This window comes from Marmota monax, unplaced genomic scaffold, assembly GCF_021218885.2.
Source record: "Marmota monax isolate L192 unplaced genomic scaffold, Marmota_monax_Labrador192_F-V1.1 WCK01_AAM20220418_F8-fsc00219, whole genome shotgun sequence".
NCBI lineage: Eukaryota > Metazoa > Chordata > Mammalia > Rodentia > Sciuridae > Marmota > Marmota monax.
In genome coordinates, this window is record NW_026692081.1 from 2,131,703 (window position 1) to 2,152,437 (window position 20,735).

Here is a 20,735-nt window from a genome sequence, read left to right on the forward strand (position 1 = left end):
TTCCTTGAAGTTTCAGTTTATGTAACATTTATCAAGAGTGACTCCATTTTGGTTAATTCTGGTCTGCTGGGGTCTCATGCAACAGTTCAATCTAAAACAATGGTCTCCTATAATTTTTGTTTAATAGTAGGAAAACCTAAATTGTACTTTGATTAATCCTGGAGGCTTAGTGTGAACAAATCTGAAAGAAAAATTCCAGGGGGACTTAATCATAAGAGGACCTCATACAAATGCATCTTGCCTCCAAAAGCTCTACTGGGGCTTCACAGTGAATATTGAAGAAACAGTCCATCAATCTTTGAGCAAAAGGAGGGGAATGGAAACCATTTTTAAATACCTCTGAGCACTTTGTTCTTAACAAAGCCCACCCTCTGAAGAAACTTTTACCAGAATCTGACCTCCTAGAGTTTTAACATAGCCAAACTACCTGGAAGAAGGAAAATACCCAAGTCTAGCTGGCTGTAAACCTTCAATATTGGGGAAGTGAAATAATTAACTCCAGGTCCCTCTGGACATCCAGGCTCTCTAAGGGAACAGGAGGTGAGAGGCACTGGTGAAGTTCAACAGTTTAGGGACCAAGACTTGCCAGAAGATGGAGACCACGGTACTATGGACCATTTCCTCTTCCCACACTTACCCTACATCTCTAAAGGCCTGTTTACCACAGTGCCTTTTACCCAGTGCGTGTCAACATTTTAACAAAAAAATTACTCAGCATGATGACTGTTTTCTTTTTATTTGTCCTCATGTACTTTAAAATACTCAAGCATTAAATATAAGTTTTTAGGTCCTCAGGTTAACCAGAGAGTATTCTGTTTAGAGGTTTCTGAGTCAGTCAGGGAGTATTTATTTGTAAACTTTTTATAATGATTATTATGTTCGAAATTTATCTGTATTTAGCTTCTAACTCTTCTCTAATGATTACATAAATTTACATTTACTTACTGGAAGAGATAATAAGCAACTCATACAGAAGACTTTTTTTTTTTCAGCTTCCAGATAAATGTCTTTTTACAGAAATGGATAAGGACAAAAGAAGGATTGCTCAAAAAAATAAAGTGTTGAGCATTAATATGAAAGAGTCATGGGATACCCTGAATAGGAAAATTGAACAAAGCAGAATTAGATATTTAGAGAACTTTCAAAAGCAAAATAAAAAACCGTAAAAATCAGAGGATGTTATTAGATAAAGACCAGAATATTGAAGAACATAAATTCTACATTAACAGGATGTTTTGTTTGGCCATTTCACCATCATATCACTTCTTTCAATACTTTTTTCTATAATATATTTTATTAAATAATAAAACACTTCACTGTCATACTGACTTCTTTTTGTTAACACATATTAATTGCACATGTTGATGGGGTCAGTGTGATAATCCCAGAGGTTCATTCAGAGCGCATTAATCAAATCCAGCCACTCTTCTGCCCTCCTCTTCCCATAGCAACTTCTTCCACCCAGGCATTAAACTATGCTTAAGAAGCTATATACATCATCCTCCAAAGGTAGCAAAGCGCCCTCTCTGGTTCATGTGAAGATCTGGGTATGTTATTCAATCTAAAATAGGAGGATTGTGTAGGTGATAGTCCGTACATGTGGTGTCCTATAAATGTTAATCTGACTCACTGATCAATTGTATGGGTTGATCACTAAAGAAAATTGAAAAACTGTGCCAAATAGAAAAATTAGAAAAAGCAATAAAATCCAGAAAGGTAATCATTTAATTTGGGTAGCATTGGAGGAAATAATTGAGTAAGATTTAAAAAAAAAAAAAAAAAAGGTAACTTGAGATACAAAAGAGACTGAATATAACCTTGAAATGAATAAAAATTAACAGAATGAGTAGGACTATCCTCTGTATTTCAGCCTTGGTATTTCATCTCTTGTTTAAGAGCATAGAATCACCATGCCATACCAGTTAGCAAGATAATCGATTTACATGTGTTTCTTTTTTTTTTCCCAGCTCTTATTTCTGTGGGGTTTAATTTTCATTTTAAAGAACTATTTGACATAATTTTTTTGATGTTACCCCTTCAGAAAATGTAGTGTTGACGTAGAAGAATTTATATCATGTAATTTAAAAATATCTTGAAGGTAAAAAAGGAAAGGTAGTAATATTTTTCTTTTGGGGTTGGGATCATTTCAGGCATAGCCCTTTTGTACCTGCAGCTGTACCGGGTCACTTGTGACCAGACATACCTGCTTCGATCTCTGGATTATGTAAAGAGAACACTTAGGAACCTGAATGGTCGCAGGGTCACTTTCCTCTGTGGAGATGCTGGGCCCCTTGCTGTAGGAGCTGTGATATATCATAAACTCAAAAGTGACTGTGAATCCCAGGAATGCATCACAAAGTAAGTTTTTAGTTCTGGAAACATTTTCTTTAAATTCTTAGCTGTAGAAAAATATACAAAAAAGAAATTATTTTTAACTTACTCTCCTGTTGCAAACAGGTCTCCCTAAAAAGTAAAAGGGTTTGTATGTCCACTTTTTTTTTTTTTTTTTGTACCAGACATTACTCCCAGGAGTGCTTAACCACCGAACCACATCCCCAGCCTGTTTTTTAATTTTTTATTTTGAGGTAGGATCTCACTAAGTTGCTTAAGGTCCCCCTAAGTTGCTGAGGCCAGCTTTGAACTTAGCGATCTTCCTGCCTCAGGCTCTGGGCCCCTAGTATTACAGGTGTGTGCCACTTTGCTTAACTGTATGTCACTCTTGAGCATTTTAGTGAAATCATATGTTATTTTTCTATTCAAGCATGAGTATTTCTTAATTTCAGAGGGACTTTAATCATTTTTCCTAAATAATTTTTGGTTGCCCTCAATGCATGAAAATTAGCTCACAATGCTGTAGATCCACAAGAATAAATTAATCATAGTTTAACTTTTAACTGATTAGTTATGAAGAGCAAGTAAGGAATATGTTTCATTGTACTTATTGGTTTATATTCCTTCTTGAAGAAGTAGAAATCAGGGCTTAGTTCTAGGACCTGATCTAGTATATGTTAGTTAATGTCTGTTGAAAGTTAGAATGATTCATACTCATTCCTAAGCACTGGCAGCATTTCAGTGCCATTTTTATTTAGATTTTAAATCACTTTGTTCTAATGCTAGATGAATTATGTTACATGGTTTAGAATAAATATAAAGGTATACATTTTGAACAGAAAGATTTTTTTCTTTCTTTCTTTAATGGTGCTGAGGTTGGGACCTAGGGTCTTGTAACAGAGGCCTGACTCTGGGTATCCAAAAAGTAGGCGTAGCTACTTGCTAAAAAGCTAAGCAGGAAAGGTAATTATAGAGTGTGAAAGGAACTTTAATCAGTATAGCTACACCAGGAAGACAAGGGGACTCATGGCCTTAGTCCTGTCTTTGAGGGACTGACAATTACTTTGAGGTTTTATAGAAAGAGGAGTAAGTGCAAGGTTGTTTACACTGTTGAAGGCTTTTCTTAACTGCCAAATAGGTGATCTTGATCAGGCGTGCTTTGTCCATCATTATCTCATGACTGGTCAGGCTGGGCCTTTTCCAAATAAGAAAATTGCACTTGACGTTGCTGGGCAAGGGATGGGGTGAAGGAAAGCTTCAACTCATTATAAGATGTTTATCCACCAGACTTAGATAATGGAGGCAGAGAGGCCAAATCTTCGCTTCTGCTTTTAGTCACCCATGGGGTATTTGCAGACAAAAGTGAAGTCTAAGTTGAAGTCTAAGTCCTTGTTACACTTGTACATGCTAGGCACACACTCTACCACTGAGCTATATTCTCAGATCAGGTTTTTTTGCTCATAATTTTTACATTTGAAAGAAGAATTAGTAAAGTGGAGAAATTCTAGTTGTTTTGGGAATTTGGGGTGCTTTTTTAAATCATAGTTTTAAATTTAAAAATAAATACATTTCTAAAGTGATGAGTTACTTGTTTCGGAAAGAAGCATTTTAGACATGCACATTTGAGAAAACAGAATTTTTTCTTGTTGCTTAGACTTTTGCAGCTGCACAGAAGCATTGTCTGCCAAGAATCAGAGCTTCCTGATGAGCTGCTGTTCGGTCGAGCAGGTTATCTGTATGCCTTACTGTACCTGAACACGGAGATTGGCCCTGGCACTGTGTGTGAATCAGCCATTAAAGAGGTATTGTGGGATTACTGACACCTGTGGGTATTCAAAGCTATCTGTTAGCATGGAGTTATGTTAGTATTAAGGCTCTGCTTCTAGGTTGAATTAGCTTTTTAAAACATCTCATAAAAATTACAAATTAGCTGCTTTTCTTTTTAGGGATATTTTTTTAAAAACTCAATATCTGCTGGGCGTCATGGTGCTCGCCTATAATCCCAGCAGCTGGGGAGGCTGAGACAGGAGGATAAAGAGTTCAAAGCCAGCCTCAGCAAAATCGAGATGCTAAGCAACTCCACCCTGTCTCTAAATAAAATTCAAAATAGAGCTGGGGACGTGGCTCAGTGGTAGAGTGCCCCTGAGTTCAATCCCCAGTACTAAAAAGCAAAAATCTATATTCTTCTTCATCTTTTATTGATACAACTGGTTTTACAGGAACCAAGCAACAACAGCAGCTTCAAAAAGTTTGAATGTTTATTTTTCTTTTGTGAGTTCTCTGAGGTGACTATATCTGGTGACCTATCTTCTTTTTACTCTGCTTTGCTAAAAGCATATCTTTACCTGTATGACCAATGCTAGTTTGGTACCCTTAGTCCTAGGAAGAAGGGAAAGGGAGAAAAAGCATCATCCTTTGTAAGGACTCCATCTGTAAGTTGCCCATCTCATGTCTGCTCACATCCCTTTGCCAGAAATTAGAAAAAATGACTGTGTTCAGCTGTTTCTAGGTAGGAGACCAGATGCCAGCTAAAACTTGGAGTACTCCACCAAAATGATGAGAAGAACATGGGTTTGAGGAAACAATTAGTGTCTTTGCCACATAGTCATTCCAAACATGATGTTTTGTGATCTGACTAAAATCCTTCAAGCCACAACTGACCACATTGCATGAGCTTTTCATCAGTGAATCTAAGTCCTACAGTCTTTCCTGAAAAGTGTGTTTGCCAGTCTTTTGGGCAAAACATTGCAGCTACAAAGCAACTAAAAAGTCTGGGACCATTTTTAATGGGAAGTTTTTCCAGATTTTAGTTGACGTTTTTTTATAAAGAACTTTTGATTCCTTTCTTAGACTTTTTTTTCTTTTTCTACTCTGATGTTGTCTTCTAAGTCCTCTCTGCCCACATTTATTAATTTATGAGATAAAAATGACTATGTTAGCTACTAATTGTTTAAAGAGTTTTAGATTAATAATCTCTCTATGTATATATAAGTGTTAATGTTAATTAGACCAGAACAAGCATGCATGTACAATTTTTTAGATTTATGGAATCTCATTGCCTCTGTAGGTAGTAAATGCTATTATTGAATCCGGTAAAACCTTATCAAGAGAAGAAAGAAAAACTGATCGCTGTCCCCTATTGTATCAGTGGCACAGGAAGCAGTATGTTGGAGCAGCCCATGGCATGTCTGGGATCTACTATATGTTAATGCAGGTAAATAACAAAATTCTGAAATACTAATACAGCAACTATATTATAATATATTAGGTCAAATACAAATGGGAAATGAAATTTTTAGACAAACCAAGCTGGCTAAATTGAAACAAGCTCCTCCTTTGAATCACAGTTGCTTAAACTCTGCTTCCCAAGAGTACATTTAGTTGTTTTTCACCCATGCTTTTCTTCTTTCCTTGTCCTCCTGCTGATTGAAGTGGAAACTTTTTTAATACAGATGGATCTTCAGGGAGTAAAAGGGCCTCTTGAATCCAAACTGAGGTAGAACTTTTGTTATATTCAGATGCCCCCAACTTATCAGTCATGTTCTGAAATTTTAACAAGTTTATTGCTATGGTTATGATCTTGTCTCTTAATTATCCTTGTCACCTACTGAATTAAGAACCTGTACTTCTGTGAAGTAGTTAGAAACCCATCCCAGGTATTACCTCGACGGATGCTTCTAGCCTCATGGCCTAAGGCCCTCTTCTGTGCTAAGTATACAACCTCCTTTTTCTTTCTTAAAATTATGCCTTTCTTTATTTTACAGAATCACAAAGCTAGTGAGTCAAGGAATAAGGATTAGAATTTAGATATCTTTTGACTGAAAGCCTATTTTAAATTTTTTTATTTTCCTTTTTGAAAAAAAATACTACACTATGCCTAAAGGAAAATAGAGAGCTGGGATTGTGGCTCAGAGGTAGAGCACTTGCCTAGCATGCATGAGGTACTGGATTCGATCCTCAGCACCACATGAAAATTAAATAAGGGTATTGTGTCTACCTATAACTAAAAAATAAATGCTAAAAATAAAATAGAAAATTCATATCTAAACAGGACCAAAACTTTCTTTTCTGGTAATTAGCAGTCTTTGTTAATTACTGTAAAAGTAAACTTGCATATATTCCAGTTGTGGATTTTCTTTAAAGTGCAGCATGCATTTCTAAAATAACCAGAATTTCATCTGAATTTTGAAATAACAGTTACTTTTTTTTTTAAAGAGATGTTATAGTGTGATGTTTGTGTGTTAAAGTTTTCTAGAGAAACAGAACCAGTAGGAGATGTAAATACACGTACACATACCTGAAGGAATTTATTATAGGAATTGACTTTGTGCAATTATGGTGGCTGAGAAGTCCCACTGTCTGCCATTTCTAAGCTTGGGACCTGATGGTGTAAATCATAGTCAAGGGTCAGGAAGAGACTGATGTCTTTGTTCTAAGTAGGCAGGCTGGTGGGAAGGTGCAACTTCTTCCTCCTTTGTTCTACTTATGACTTCAGTGGATTAGATGAAGCCTACACACATTGAAAAGGACCACCTACTTTACTGAGTCCAGCAATTCAATTGCTAATCTCAATCAGAAAGACACTCTCAGACATACCCAGAAATAATGTATTGGGGTACCTCATTGACCTAGTCAAGTGAACACACAAAATTAAACATCACAGGATATACTCCAGAAAGGTGTTTTAACTGGTAGCTCAGGAACCTGAAATCATAAAACCATTAGGAAAAACATAATAATGTGAGATCCCCACTGATGTGGTTTAGATTCAGATGTTGAGGTTGATTTTGTTGCATATTAGGAGTTTCTTTGAGAGAAATACAAATCATGAAATTTTCCCCTCTTGTGCTTTTAAAATGAGAAACATGTTTACACTATTTAGTATTCTATTTAGAAATCCTTATCTTTTTAAAGAGATGTTAAGCAGTGTGATGGCACTGGCTGAGAGCTGACTCTGAATTTCTTTCCCCTGTTCCACATCTCCTGCTGGTGTGGTAGCATTGTCCTGTGGTGGTATTATCCATTGTGTGCTGTCACTTAAATAGAACTTCAAATTCATAATGGCATAACTAAAACAATTCTTCTCTTGAAAATCCTTTCAAAATAATAATAATAATAATAAAGTAGAAACTCACATTCCAAAATGAAACTAGAAGACACCTAGAGCCCCAAACTGTGAATATATAAACTGGAAAGAGGTGAATGAATGACAAATGTCCTAACAGGATAGAAGAAGATCACACAAAAGTGCCTTAATAAATTAGAGGCTGCCAGAAGGAATCAAGCCAGTTTCTCTTGCAAACCCTATGACTAAGGAATTTCAAGTGACATGTACCATAAAAGTGGCATGAGACATGTGTCTATATGGCAGTGAGGGCAGGTCAGCAGAGGGCTCTACAAACATTTTTATAAAGAGCCATTGGTTCTTTGTAAGTATCTCCATCCAGCAAAGTGAGATGACTATTTCACTTCTTAACTCCTGCTGGAAACAAAGAGGATTTAGGTCTGTTTTAGTCAGCTTTTTTGTTGCTGTGACCAAAAGACCCAACAAGAGCAATTAGAGGAGGAAAAGTTTATTTGGGGGGTTTATAGTTTCAGAGATCTCAGTCCATAGATAGATGGCTTTATTCCTTAAGGCTCAAGGTGAGGCAGAACATCATGGTGGAATAATGTGACAGAGGAAAACAGGTCAGGACATGGCCACCAAGAAGCAGAGACTCCACTTTCCAGGGACAGAACATATACCCCTAATACATGCTCCCAGTGACCCACCTCCCCAAGCCACATCCTACCTGTCATCCTTACCACTCAGTAAATCCCTATCAGAGGATTACTTCACTGATTGAGTTAAGGCTCTCATAACCCAATCATTTCACATCTAAACCTTCTTGCATTATCTCACACATGAGCTTTTGGGGGACACTTCATGTCTAAACTGCAATAGTCTGAAAGAATTGAATCTACTATTTTGATTAGAGATGCCAGGTATAGAGGTTGGTGAAGGGGGCTTGAATGAAAGTCTAAGTAGTTGTATGATGAGATCACCCTTTGTCACAGCCAGCCTCAGACATATCCTCAACCCCTGGCCAATGAAAACTCCACCCATACACCAGATGAGGGATTGAAGTCTCCTTTTTTTGAGAAAACAAGCTCAGATAAAAGATTTACAGACATAGGTATTTGAAAGTTCCCATTAAAAAAGTTAGCTAGAAATCTGTGATGATCAATTATATGTGTCAGCTTGGCTGAGCCATGGTACCCAGATATTTGGTCAAAAATTATTCTGGATGTTTCTGTGAGGGTGGTTTTGAATAAGTTTTACATTTAAATTGGTGGACTTTGAGTATAGTAAATTGTCTTCCATAATATGAGTGGGGACCTTTATCCAATCAATAGAATGTTTAAATACAACCAAAGGCAGAACTTCCCTGCTAAGTAAGAGGCTATCTTCCAGCAGACTGTATTTAGAATTCACTTCATCTGCAACATTAGCCCTTTCTGGTTATTTAGCAGACTGCCTTTGGATATGAACTGCAACACTTTTGAGTCTTCAGCCTTCTGATAATGCCATTCATATGTGGACTCAAGACTCTTAAATGTATTGGTCAGTTTCTTAAAAGTCTTTTTCTCTGTATAATATACCATATTGGTTCTGTTTTGTTTGTAGAATCCCGATTAAAAAATTATCCTACAACTCTAAAGTGATTTCTACTATTGAACAAATCCCCCCGTGTTTAGAGTATATTCAGTGAGCTTTGTACTACTTTATACAAAATATAGACAAACAGCCAAAGAATTTTCAGACATTTGAAGGAAGTCTCCAACTTGAAAGATGAGAGACCTAATAAACAAGTTGAAAAAAGAAACTCAGAACATATATTCTAGGAAGAAAAAGAAAACATCACAGAAATCAAATTAATAATTAATGTCTTTAGGCAAATAAGAGAAGCAGTTGCATACAAGAAACATTTGAGGAATAAGAAAGAGCTCTAAAAATTAAAAATATAATAGTTGGGGCTGGGGATATAGCTTAGTTGGTAGAGTACTTACCTCTCATGCACAAGGCCCTGGGTTCAATCCCCAGCACCACCAAAAACAAAACAAAATAAAACAAAAACAAGACACACACATACACACACATAAAATAGTTGGTTTTTTTTTTTTTAATTATAACAATGTTTGGAAATCAAATATCTTAGCAGACAGAAATAAACAGTGGGAAAATAAAATAATAGGATTAATTTAGGAGGTCCAACATCTAATTAATAGGACTTCTGGTAAAGGAGAATACAAAATAGCAGGGAGGAAATTTTAAGAAATGTAGTAAAAGAATATGTTCTAGAACCAAGGGACATGAGTTGTCATATTGGAAAAAACTTACCAAGTTGTTATATAATAAATGGGGGAAATTATCCATACCACATTATTGTGAAAACTTAAAGAGATATGTTAAAATTTCAAGAGGAAAAAGGTCATATACCAAGGTTGGACATCAAAATAGCATTGGAATTTACAGCAGTTTCATTGAAGCTAAAAGAGAAATGGAAACGCCTTCATGTTCTGAGTAAAAATGATTTTCAGCATTGAAAATTATCATTTAAATGTGGGCTAGAACAAAGACAGTTTTAAATATCCCAGTCTCAAAAAATTAATTCCATGGGCTGGGGATGTGGCTCAAGCGGTAGCATGCTCGCCTGGCATGCGTGCGGCTCGGGTTCGATCCTCAGCACCACATACAAACAAAGATGTTTGTGTCTGCCGAAAACTAAAAAAAAATAAATAAATATTAAAAAATTCTCTCTCTCTCTCTCTCTCTCTCTCTCTCTCTCTTAAAAAAAAAAAAAAGAAAAAAATTAATTCCCCTGCATCCTATCTCAGGAAGCTACTAGAAGGGAGTTAACTAAGAGAGAAATCCAGGAAAAGAGACCCTGTACAAGAGAGAGGGAATGGAATCTCCATGAAGTTGACAGGTGGCTGTCCCAGTACAGCAGTTGTACACAAGTCCTAGAAAATAACTGATTAAGAATGGAATGAGAAAATTGCAGGGAAATGGAAGGAGAACCCTCATTGTTACATAAAATTACATATAAGAGGTTGTGATGGGGAAAAAAAAAAAAAAACAAGGGAGAGAATTGAAGTACAGCAGATGGGGTAGAGAGAGAAGATGGGAGAGGAGGGGAGGGGGGATAGTAGGGGATAGGAAAGGCAGCAGAATACAACAGTCACTAATATGGCATTATGTAAAAACGTGGATGTGTAACCGATGTGATTCTGCAATCTGTATTTGGGGTAAAAATGGGAGTTCATAACCCACTTGAATCAAATGTATGAAAAATGATATGTCAAGAGCTTTGTAATGTTTTGAACAACCAATTTAAAAAAAAAAAGAATGGAATGAGATTGAAGAGCTTTCTCCATGAGGAAAAAAAAAAATCACAGCAGTTTTGACTTTGTGGAAAATTAAATTGAGAGACTTTGCAAGCTGTTTGTGCATGAGAAAAAAACTTAGATGGCAATTCAAAGAAAACCAACTAAATAAAAGAGTGAGAAAGTTACTAACTTTTGGAAAAACTGAAAGTAATAAAACTCTTAAGATATGTACTTTAGTATGTTCCTTGTCTAAGCAGCAAGGAATATTTACATAGTTCAGTCTGTAAAGAGCACAGTGAATATGAATGTAACAAAAATTGATGATGGAATAAAATTCTCTTGGGATGATTTGAAAAGGGAAATTATAATCATCTGCCTGCCACAGGAGAATCCCATAGATGAAGTCTAGAATTAGTAAGTCTACACTATGCAGGCATTTTTAGAAATATTCAGGAAATATGAAGATACAGCAAAAATACAGACAAAATCACAGTTGTATCCTGGGAAGAAACACTGAATGTTGCTTTTTGAAATAAGCTTCCCAAACATTTTTTTGACATGTAAAACTATTTGATTACATTATCTGTGTAAAATAACTTTTTAAAATTACTGGTTAGCCTTTTTGGAAATATATTGCATGACCTGTAGTTTGAAAAACAAAAATCTAATCTCTAAATGTGTGTCAAGGAAAACACTTAAAGATTTTCTAATATGTAAATTAAATTAAAAACATAATAAAGTAGTTTTACCTATGTGAAATTTAGAAACATTAATGATCCTTAAAATTATCTCTTTTCTTTGTGTTTAACAAAATTAACTTTTTGTTAAAGAAATGAGGTTTTCATTTTGTGTTATAGAAGAAAACATCATGTTGTAGATTTTCTTTGGCTTTAATAGAACAATAATAATAACAATTGTAAGTAGTATTTCACTTTACCATTATAATTTATATTACCTCTGGATAATTGGGAGGCTCAGACAGGAAGATGGCAAATTTGAAGTCAGCCTCAGCAGTTTAGCAAGATCCTCAGCAACTTAGTGAGATCCTGTTTCAAAACAAAAAAATAAAAGGGATTGGGGATATAGCTTAGTGGTAAAATGTCCCTGGGTTTAATTCCAGTACCAAAATAATTAATAATAATAATAATAATAATAATAACAACAACAACAACAATAACCAGTACCAAAATAATTAGTAATAATGTAATAACAATGATATAATATTATATAATAATAAATATAACAATTTTTCTATAATAATATTATTATTGTTATTTTTATTATTTGCCTGCAGTGACAAAGCCAGTTAATAGATTTGGGAGAATTGGGATAAGAGCCACATGGGAAGAAATCAAGGATCAGTTTTTGGACAAGAAAAACATCTAAATAAAATCCTTCATAGTCCTGGATTCATTAGAGATTCAGCTTAGTCTTCTCCCTTGCTATATAATGACTTCAAGTTGACGATCCTAATGCATCAAAGTAAAAATAAAATATATCTTTTCTGACACTAATAAATTTTAGAGAGATTTTAAAAAGAGTTGAAATAAACAAAGGTCCGCCTAAGTATTTAAAACAAATAATTGAATTAATTCTAATTTTATATGTTCCTCAGTATTCCAGGTAATTTATGCTTTATTATATTAGCCATTGATACAAAGATTTTTAAAAAAATTCCGAAAAGTTGTTTTGTTTTTGTTTCTTTAAAGCCTGCAGCAAAAGTGGACCAAGAAACCTTAATAGAAATGGTGAAGCCTAGTATCGATTATGTACGCCACAAGAAATTTCGATCTGGGAATTATCCATCTTCATTAAGCAATGAAACAGATCGATTGGTCCACTGGTGCCATGGTGCCCCAGGTGTCATCCATATGCTCATGCAAGCATATAAGGTCAGTATTTCAGTTGGTTTCATAAGCTTCCACTGTACAGGATCCAGTTCTCACCAAGTTTCAGTTTGATTTTGGTAAGCCCATTCAACCGCACATGAAAAGCCGTTTTGAATTAATATTTTTATAAAATAAATAGAAAATGTCTTTATTTCACTATTCACTGCTGCTGTGACCAGTATTGTGAGTGTGTTTGCATGTTTAACAGAGTTTACATTCATGTGTAAAAGAAATACATGACAAGACTGATGATTTTCATTCTAATGAGTGTTAGTATCCAAGAAAACAGTAGAAAGAATGAGAACCAATTATTTTTTTGTCTTCACATTATATTATACCCTTGCTTGCATAAGCATTTATTGCTGGATTATAATAATTATCATTCAAGGGCTTTTAAAATTGTTAACAAAATTATTCACAAGAAATAGGAGTGGCGTTCAAGTTTTGTACCTCTGGGGTATTATGGGAAAATAGGCAGTATCTCCACTGATTAATTTATTTTTATTTTAATACATCTTTATAATAATTGATGTTGGAGATTATTGCTCATTTAGTAACAAAAGTATACAAATATAACTACAATAATTACTCTAATCAATGCAATATTTTAATAAGTTCTTTTGTTTTGAAGAGATAGATAGAATTAATGGAGCAGAATTCACATTGCTACATGAAAATAACAAAAACTGTTAACTGAATTCGATTCTTTTTTCCCTTTATGACTAACTATAATAAATTCCTTAGAAAAAAATTGTGGTAAATTAACTTATGATATAGAATAGTTTCTCAGAATTCTTTTAGTTCTCTTTCAACAATAGCACCCCAAATTTTTAAATAGTATAAAAAATATGAACATTCAGAAATGACTCAGTTATGGTATTTGTTGACAGCATAGATAATATTCTTCTGGAAGCTTTTTGGTTTTAGACTTTTACTCTTAAAAATCAGGAGAATTTAATGATTCATCTTAACATTATTCTAGCTTTAAAATTAAAACATAATTCTGTTCAAATCACTGCCTCTTCTTATTTGTATATTAGAGCAATTGTAACATCAGTGGCATGATAATGTATGTATTAATATTACAAAATTTTCAATAGTAAGGTGTTAGCATAATATTGACAGTACAAACATGTATCCTTTATTATTCATATCAGATGTAAGACTACCAAAATTCAAAGTTTTTATTTTTAAAACTCCTTTTCCTCTTTCACCTTTAAGAGTATCAGCTTTTGTAGCCCAGTCCTCCTGGTGACTCCCTGCTGAGGGGCTGCTTTATTATTGAGTTATAAGAATTCTTCATATATTTCTGATTTTTTTGTAAGCTATATATTTCACAAATAGTCTCTCCCAGTCTGAGTTCTTCTAATCATTTTTGTTAGTCAGCTTTGTGTCACTATGATCAAAATACCTGACAAGAACAACATAGAGAAGGAAAAGTTTATTTTAGGCTCATGGTTTCAGAGGTTCGGACCATGGTAGGCCAGACTCCATCTCTGTGGGCCTGACGTGAAGCAGAGGCAGAACATCATGGTGGAAGGGAGTGGTGAAGGAAAGCAGCTCAACTCATGGCAGTCAGGAAACACAAAGGGGTGTGGGAGAGGGAGTATGAGCTTGCCTGTGAGAAGGCCAAAGGATATAATCCCCAAGGGGATGCTGTAGTGTCCTACTTCCTCCAGCCCTGCCCTACCTGCCTACAATTAGGACCCAGTAGTTAATTCAGATTATTAATTCATCAAATGGATTAATCCACTGATGAGGTTACAGCTCTTGTAATGTAATCATTTAACTTCTGAATATTCCTGCATTGCCTAGCATGAGATTTTTTGGGACGCCTCATGTCCAAACCATAATAATATTCTTTCTGGTATCTGTTGATTAATAGTGTTTTTAATTTCAGTAAATTTTATCACTCTTTTGTGGTAATTAATTTTGTGTGTCTTGTCCAAAAACCTGTCTACCCTCAAGTTATACAGATAATATTCTTCTGGAAGCTTTTTGGTTTTAGACTTTTACATTTAGGCCTATTTCAAATTTTGTTTATTATATTATGAAAGGAATGAGTTGCTTTATTTTGATCTTAAGGATTGTTCCTGCATTATTTGTTGAATATTCTGTGTTACAATTTCTCCCACTTGATTCATTTGGTGCCTTTATAAAAATATGGAATGACCTAAGAAGTATGGACTTCTTTTTATTTAAAATTTTATTTTGTTATTTTGACTTGTCTTTTTGATACTGTCTTATTATAATGCTGTTTTGCTTACTTTAGCTTTAAGTTTTGAGTCTGGTAACTTAAGACTTCTAATTTTGTTGTTATTTTTCAAAACCAATTTGAATATTCTAAGGTTCTTTTTGAACTCCTCTATAAATTTTAGTGTCAGCTTATCAACTTCTAAAAAAGAAGCCTGTTAGTATTTTGAGTGAGAGTGCATTGAATCTAAAGATCAATTTAGACAGAAGTGTCATCTTCATAGTACTAAGTTTTCCTATCTACAAATATTTTATCTCTCTCCATTTATTTATATTTTATAGTGTTTTATAGTGTTTTTTTTTTATGTACGGGTCTTCCACATATTTTTTTAAACTTATTTCTAAGTATTTCATTTATTTACATGTTTTTAACTATTCATTGCTTGTGTATAGAAATAGAATTGATTTTCGTATATTGACTTGATATTCTGTAAGCTTGCTAAATTCACATAGTAATTCTAGTAGCTTTCTGTAATTCCTCAATACTATCATTGTATACATATAGACAGTTTTACTTCTTTTTTTCCAATTTATGCTTTTTTCCCCTTTATTTATTGCATTGCTTAGGATCTATAATACAATATTAAATAGAAAGGATCCCAGCCATAGAGAAAAAATTAAATATTTCATCATCAAATATACTTAACTGTTTTTCTTAAATGTTATTTATCAGATTGAGGATTTTTCTTTCATTACTGTTTATCATGAATGGATGTTGAATTTTCTCTTTTTTTCCCTTCAGTTATTCAAATGCTTCTATAGTTGTCCTCCATTTATTTTGTTACTGTAGTGGGCTTATGTTGACTGCTTTTCGAAAGTTAAGCCAATATGTGTTCTTATTGCAAACTTCAATTGAACATGATTTTTATTATCCTTTTTAATATGGTCAGATTTAGTTTACTAATATTTTGTTAAAGATTTTTATGTCTCTGTTAGTCTATAATTTTCTTTTCCTTTAACATTTTTGTTGATTTTGATGTCTGATTACATAATCAATTATAAAGGGTTTCCTCCTTTTATATTCAGAAATATTTTATATAAAATTCATATTCCATATATTTGTGTCATAATTTTTATTAGAAATTCAGTTTCTTTAATTGAATTCATTTTGTATCAGTTTTAATTTTTTTCAATATATCTTCTCATTTACCTAAGTTGTGAAATTTACTGGCACAATGTTATTCCTAAAAGTCCCTTATTATCTTTTTACTGTCTGTAGAGTCTGTAGTGATGCTTCTCTTTCATTCTTGATATCGATAATTTGTTTTCTCTATCTTTCCCTCTCCCCCCACTTCCCCTATCAGTTTTGTTAGTCTTTCAAACAAACAATGTTTAACTCTGTTAATTTTCTTTGGGTTCTGTTTTTTACCTCATTTTGCTTTTCTTCTATTTCCTTTAAAACTTCCACCTGATATTAATTTTCTCTTCTTTTTTAAATTTTTAAAAAATAGAACCTTAGGTCATTGATTTTTATACCTTTCGTATTTTCCCCTGAATACAGCATCTAAAACTTTACATTTCCATTTAAGCAGTGCTTTAGCTTTATCTCTGAATTTTTTTTCTTTTTTATTTAGTTTATGATTTCTCTTCTGGTCCATGGATTATTTAGAAGTACATTATGTATTTTCAGAGAGTTGAAATTTGTCTAGATATTTTATTTTATTGTTATTTTATTCCATAGTTGTCAGATAACATACTTAAATCTTTTAAATTTTATTTAGACTCATTTTATGACTCAATATTTAGTCTGTCTTGATGAATGATGTATCAGGCACTTTGATCAGAGTGTATATTCTTTAGTTACTTGGCATAGTTTTCTTCAAATGTTAATTAGGTTAGATAGTTGAAGGTTTTATTCAGTTATTTTGTGTTAGGGGTCTACATACTTTCTGTAAAGACTTGGATAATACATGTTTTAGTCTTGGGGTCCATACCATTTCTTGTGCAATTACTCAGTGCTGTCAGTAGAGCACAAGAACAGGCATAGATTATATAGATGAATGATCATGACTATGTTCCCAGTAAATTTTATTTACAGAATCAGATCATATGGGCTTATAGTTTGATAACCCCTGTTCTATGGCCTTTTAGATATGTTTAGTCAATTTTTTTTTTCTCTCAGTTATGGCGAGGAGGACTGCTACAATCTTTAAATTTGTCAGTTTTTGCTTCATGTATTTTGAAACTCTCTTATTAGACATATACAAATTTATGATACTAATGTATTCCTAATGAATTGGCTCTTTTATCAATATAAAATATCCCCTTTATCTCTGATAATATTCTGTCTTAAGTCTGCTTTGCCTAATATTAATATAGTCATTCCAGAATTTTATAACTACTGTTTGCATGATATATATTTTTGTTTTCAACCTATGGACTTATATCCAGTCTAAATATCTCAGCCTTTTATTTGTAATGTTTAGTTCATGTATGTTTAATGTAATTATTCATATAGTTAGATTTAGTTCTGACATTTTATTTTTCATGGAGCTAAGATATATTTGCTGAATATTTTTTAGAATTCCATTTTAGTTTCTCTGTTGACTCTTATCTATTTGAACATTTTTAATTTTAGTGGTTGCTATAGGGATTGCATGTATATCCTTAACATTTCACACTCCGTGTAGAATAATATATCACTTCACATAGGATGTAATAACTGGTAAGCTTAATAGTTCTATTTACTCCCTTTCTTTACACTGTGCCATATATACTACACCTACAAATATTATAAACCCCAGTATAATTTAAAATTATAAATTTTAAATTAGAAAACAAATTATATTTTTTATTTAAATATTTCCTAAGTATTTAAAAGAAATTAAGGTAGTTTTGGTATTTATTCACATATATTTTTAGTGTATTGCATACTTTCCTACAGGTTCAGATTTGTGTTTCCTTTCGCCTATAGACCTTGCTTTAGCATTTCTTGTAGTCCAGGTTTGGTGACAACAAATTGATTTTCATTTATCTTAGACTTGTCTTTATTTCACCTTCATTTCCTTTGCATCCTTTAAGATATTTTTAATCGTTACCTAAGACTCTTATCTCTGTTTGCAACATTAGAGTCATCTCAGAGTTAATCAATTTTATAACGTAAGCAAACAGGGCCAGAGAAGTCACATGACTTGCCCAAGATCACAATATTAGTAGATATAGAAGAATGACTCTTAAGTCTCCTGACTCCAGATCCCTTATGATTTCTTATGCATTGCTGTCTCATTTATCCTGACACATCTCAGAAATCTACCATCAGGAAAAAGAATATGGCTAAGTCAGTGGATTTTCCCATCTAATTATGATTGCTACAATGTAAAGATCATGAATCTGTGATTAAATCTGGGAGCTTATTTTCTATAATACTTAATTTTTCAAATGTCTCATTATTAAAAATTGCTTTTCACATAGAGAATCATCAGAGTATATGATGGGGGCAGGGAAACTAAAAGTATAGGTAGCATTATGGGCCTTCCATAGCATCCTCAGTCCTACCAATACAGCAGGACAGTGAAAAACACCTAACTGATTTCTCTTTCAATCTTCACATGCCCCTAGCAACCACTAGAAAGAGGTTTAGGGTTTCTTCACACACATGATTTCAAGACATAGCCTCTTAGTGTCTTTTCAGCTGTTAGCTTTGACCTAGTATTTCTTTAAAATAGGTTAAGGTGTTTCATTTTACAGTTAATTCTCAAGGGATTTAAGATGCAGCTAACAATGTAAAGTAGTCATGCTGGCAGGATAACAGAAAAAATAATGGTTAATTAAAGATAGGAAGTAGTTAGTACATGCTATGTGCCAGGTGCTGTTCTAAGAGCTTCTTGTACATTATCTCTTTTTAATTCTCACAACAAGCCTTTGAAGTGAAAAAATGTTGGTGGAACTGCAAATTAGGGCAACTACTCTGGAAAGTACTGTGGAGATTCCTCAGAAAAACTAAGAACGGAACCACCATTTGATCCAGTTATTTCACTCCTTGTTATATGTCTAAAGGAGTTAAAATCAGCATACTATATTGACACACCCACATCAATGTTTATAGCAGCATAATTCACAATAGCTAAGCTATGGAACCAACCTAGGTGCCTATCTACAGATGAATGGATAAAGAAATTGTGGCTTACATACACAATGGAATATTACTCAGCCATAAAAAAGAATGACTTTGTGATATTTGCTGGTAAATGGATGAATCTGGAGACTATCATGCTAAGTGGAAATAGCCAGTCTCCCTAAACCAAAGGTCAAATGTTCTCCTGTTATGAGGATACTAACCCACATTAAGGAAGGCAGACAATAGAAGTTCATTGGATTAGACAAAGGGGAATGAAGGGAAGGTGGATAGGAATAGGAAAGACAATGGAATAAATCTGACATAACTTTCCTATGTACATATATGGATACACCACAATGAATCTCCACATCATGTACAACCACAAGACTGAGATCCTAATTAGAATAAGATATAGTCCATGTTTGTATATTAAAATAGATTCTACTGTCATGTGTAACTAAAAAAAAACAAATAAAAATAAGGAAAGGTTATCTTTTTACAGAAAACTAAGACATAATGATTAAGTGACTTGTCCAAATTGAAAGATGACAGAAGTAGGATTCAGAGTCAGACAGTCTGACCCCAGAACCTGCCTTTCAGTTGCCATCATGGTGAAGAAATGGAATCTTTCTTTTGACTCTGGCAGCCTAATTTTGGAAACATTTAATTCCCTTCATGATTAGAAGTGCCTTTCCCTGCCTACAGCCTCAGAGCTCTTCTCGGCCTAGTGCCAGTACTCATTAGTCATTAGTAGATGGATCCTGTATGCCACCATAAGTAGATCATGTCTAATGGCCTTCATGTCTTTCATTGTCCAAACTCATTTGTACTTAAATGGCATGAGTTCATAAGCTGTTGAAATTATTAACAGACTCTGAGAAAAGGACCAGGGAAGCAATAAATGAAAAATAAGAAAAGAGAGAAGAAAATTTATAAGGGAGTCTGGGGAGTAAAAACAAACAGCTTCTTCTGTCAGTCATTTGCCTTCACTGTACCTGTTTGTCTCTGCAGCTGTTCATACTTTAATAACTAATTTTTTTGGGTAACTTTAATAACTAATTTTTAAGCTTAATTTTAGGATTACTTATGCCGAACTACAAAAGAGGAAGCCAAGAAGAATAGGCTGATTGGGACTGTAAGAAATGATGCACTGTTAGTGCTATTGGTTTTTTGTTTGTTTGTTTTTACCCTAGTGCCATTTCTGTTTTCCTAACATTGTGTAATTTTCTAACCAGGAAGGAAAAGGATTTTACTAACTCTTCATTGAGACCATCTTATTAACACTGTTTTGGTTTTTTACTGCCCAGGTTTTTAAGGAGGAGAAATACCTGAAAGAGGCCATGGAGTGTAGTGATGTGATTTGGCAGCGAGGTTTGCTCCGAAAGGGATACGGGATTTGCCATGGGACCTCTGGGAATGGCTATTCTTTTCTGTCTCTTTACCATGTCACAAAGGATAAAAAGTATCTCTACCGAGCTTGCAAGGTGAGGACATCTGAACACCCCAGAACTTGTACAAAGTCCCCAAACAGTTCTTTTTCTTCTTTTAACCTGTTTTTCCCACCTTACACATGTTTACTAAAACTTAATTTGCTTTCTACCTTCCAAATCTGCTTCCTTTTTTGATCACAAGGGAAAACCCCTGGTTTCTTCTGGCAAAGTTTTGTCCCTGGCCTCCCTATACTGTGGTGTACTTGTCTATAAGACAGGAATAACACATGTAAATGACCTCTGAAGAACAGGAGTTTTGGAGTCACACTACTTGGTTAGAATTACCATCTATACTGTGTTTATTTGTTATAAAACTGTGTAATTTTATGAATTTAAGCACATTTC

General features: G+C 33.9%; 1 protein-coding gene across 5 annotated transcripts in view; it reads left to right on the top strand.

The window, feature by feature from the left end:
• Positions 1-20,735, top strand: part of Lancl2 (LanC like glutathione S-transferase 2) — a 103,095-nt gene that overhangs the window by 30,105 nt on the left and 52,255 nt on the right. For all 5 annotated transcript variants that reach the window (XM_058584797.1, XM_046460370.2, XM_046460394.2 and 2 more), the window contains exons 3-7: positions 2,151-2,358; positions 3,986-4,133; positions 5,399-5,545; positions 12,411-12,593; positions 20,208-20,384. In XM_058584797.1, coding sequence (XP_058440780.1) covers positions 2,151-2,358; positions 3,986-4,133; positions 5,399-5,545; positions 12,411-12,593; positions 20,208-20,384 — 863 coding nt within the window. The remainder of the gene's footprint in view (positions 1-2,150; positions 2,359-3,985; positions 4,134-5,398; positions 5,546-12,410; positions 12,594-20,207; positions 20,385-20,735) is intronic.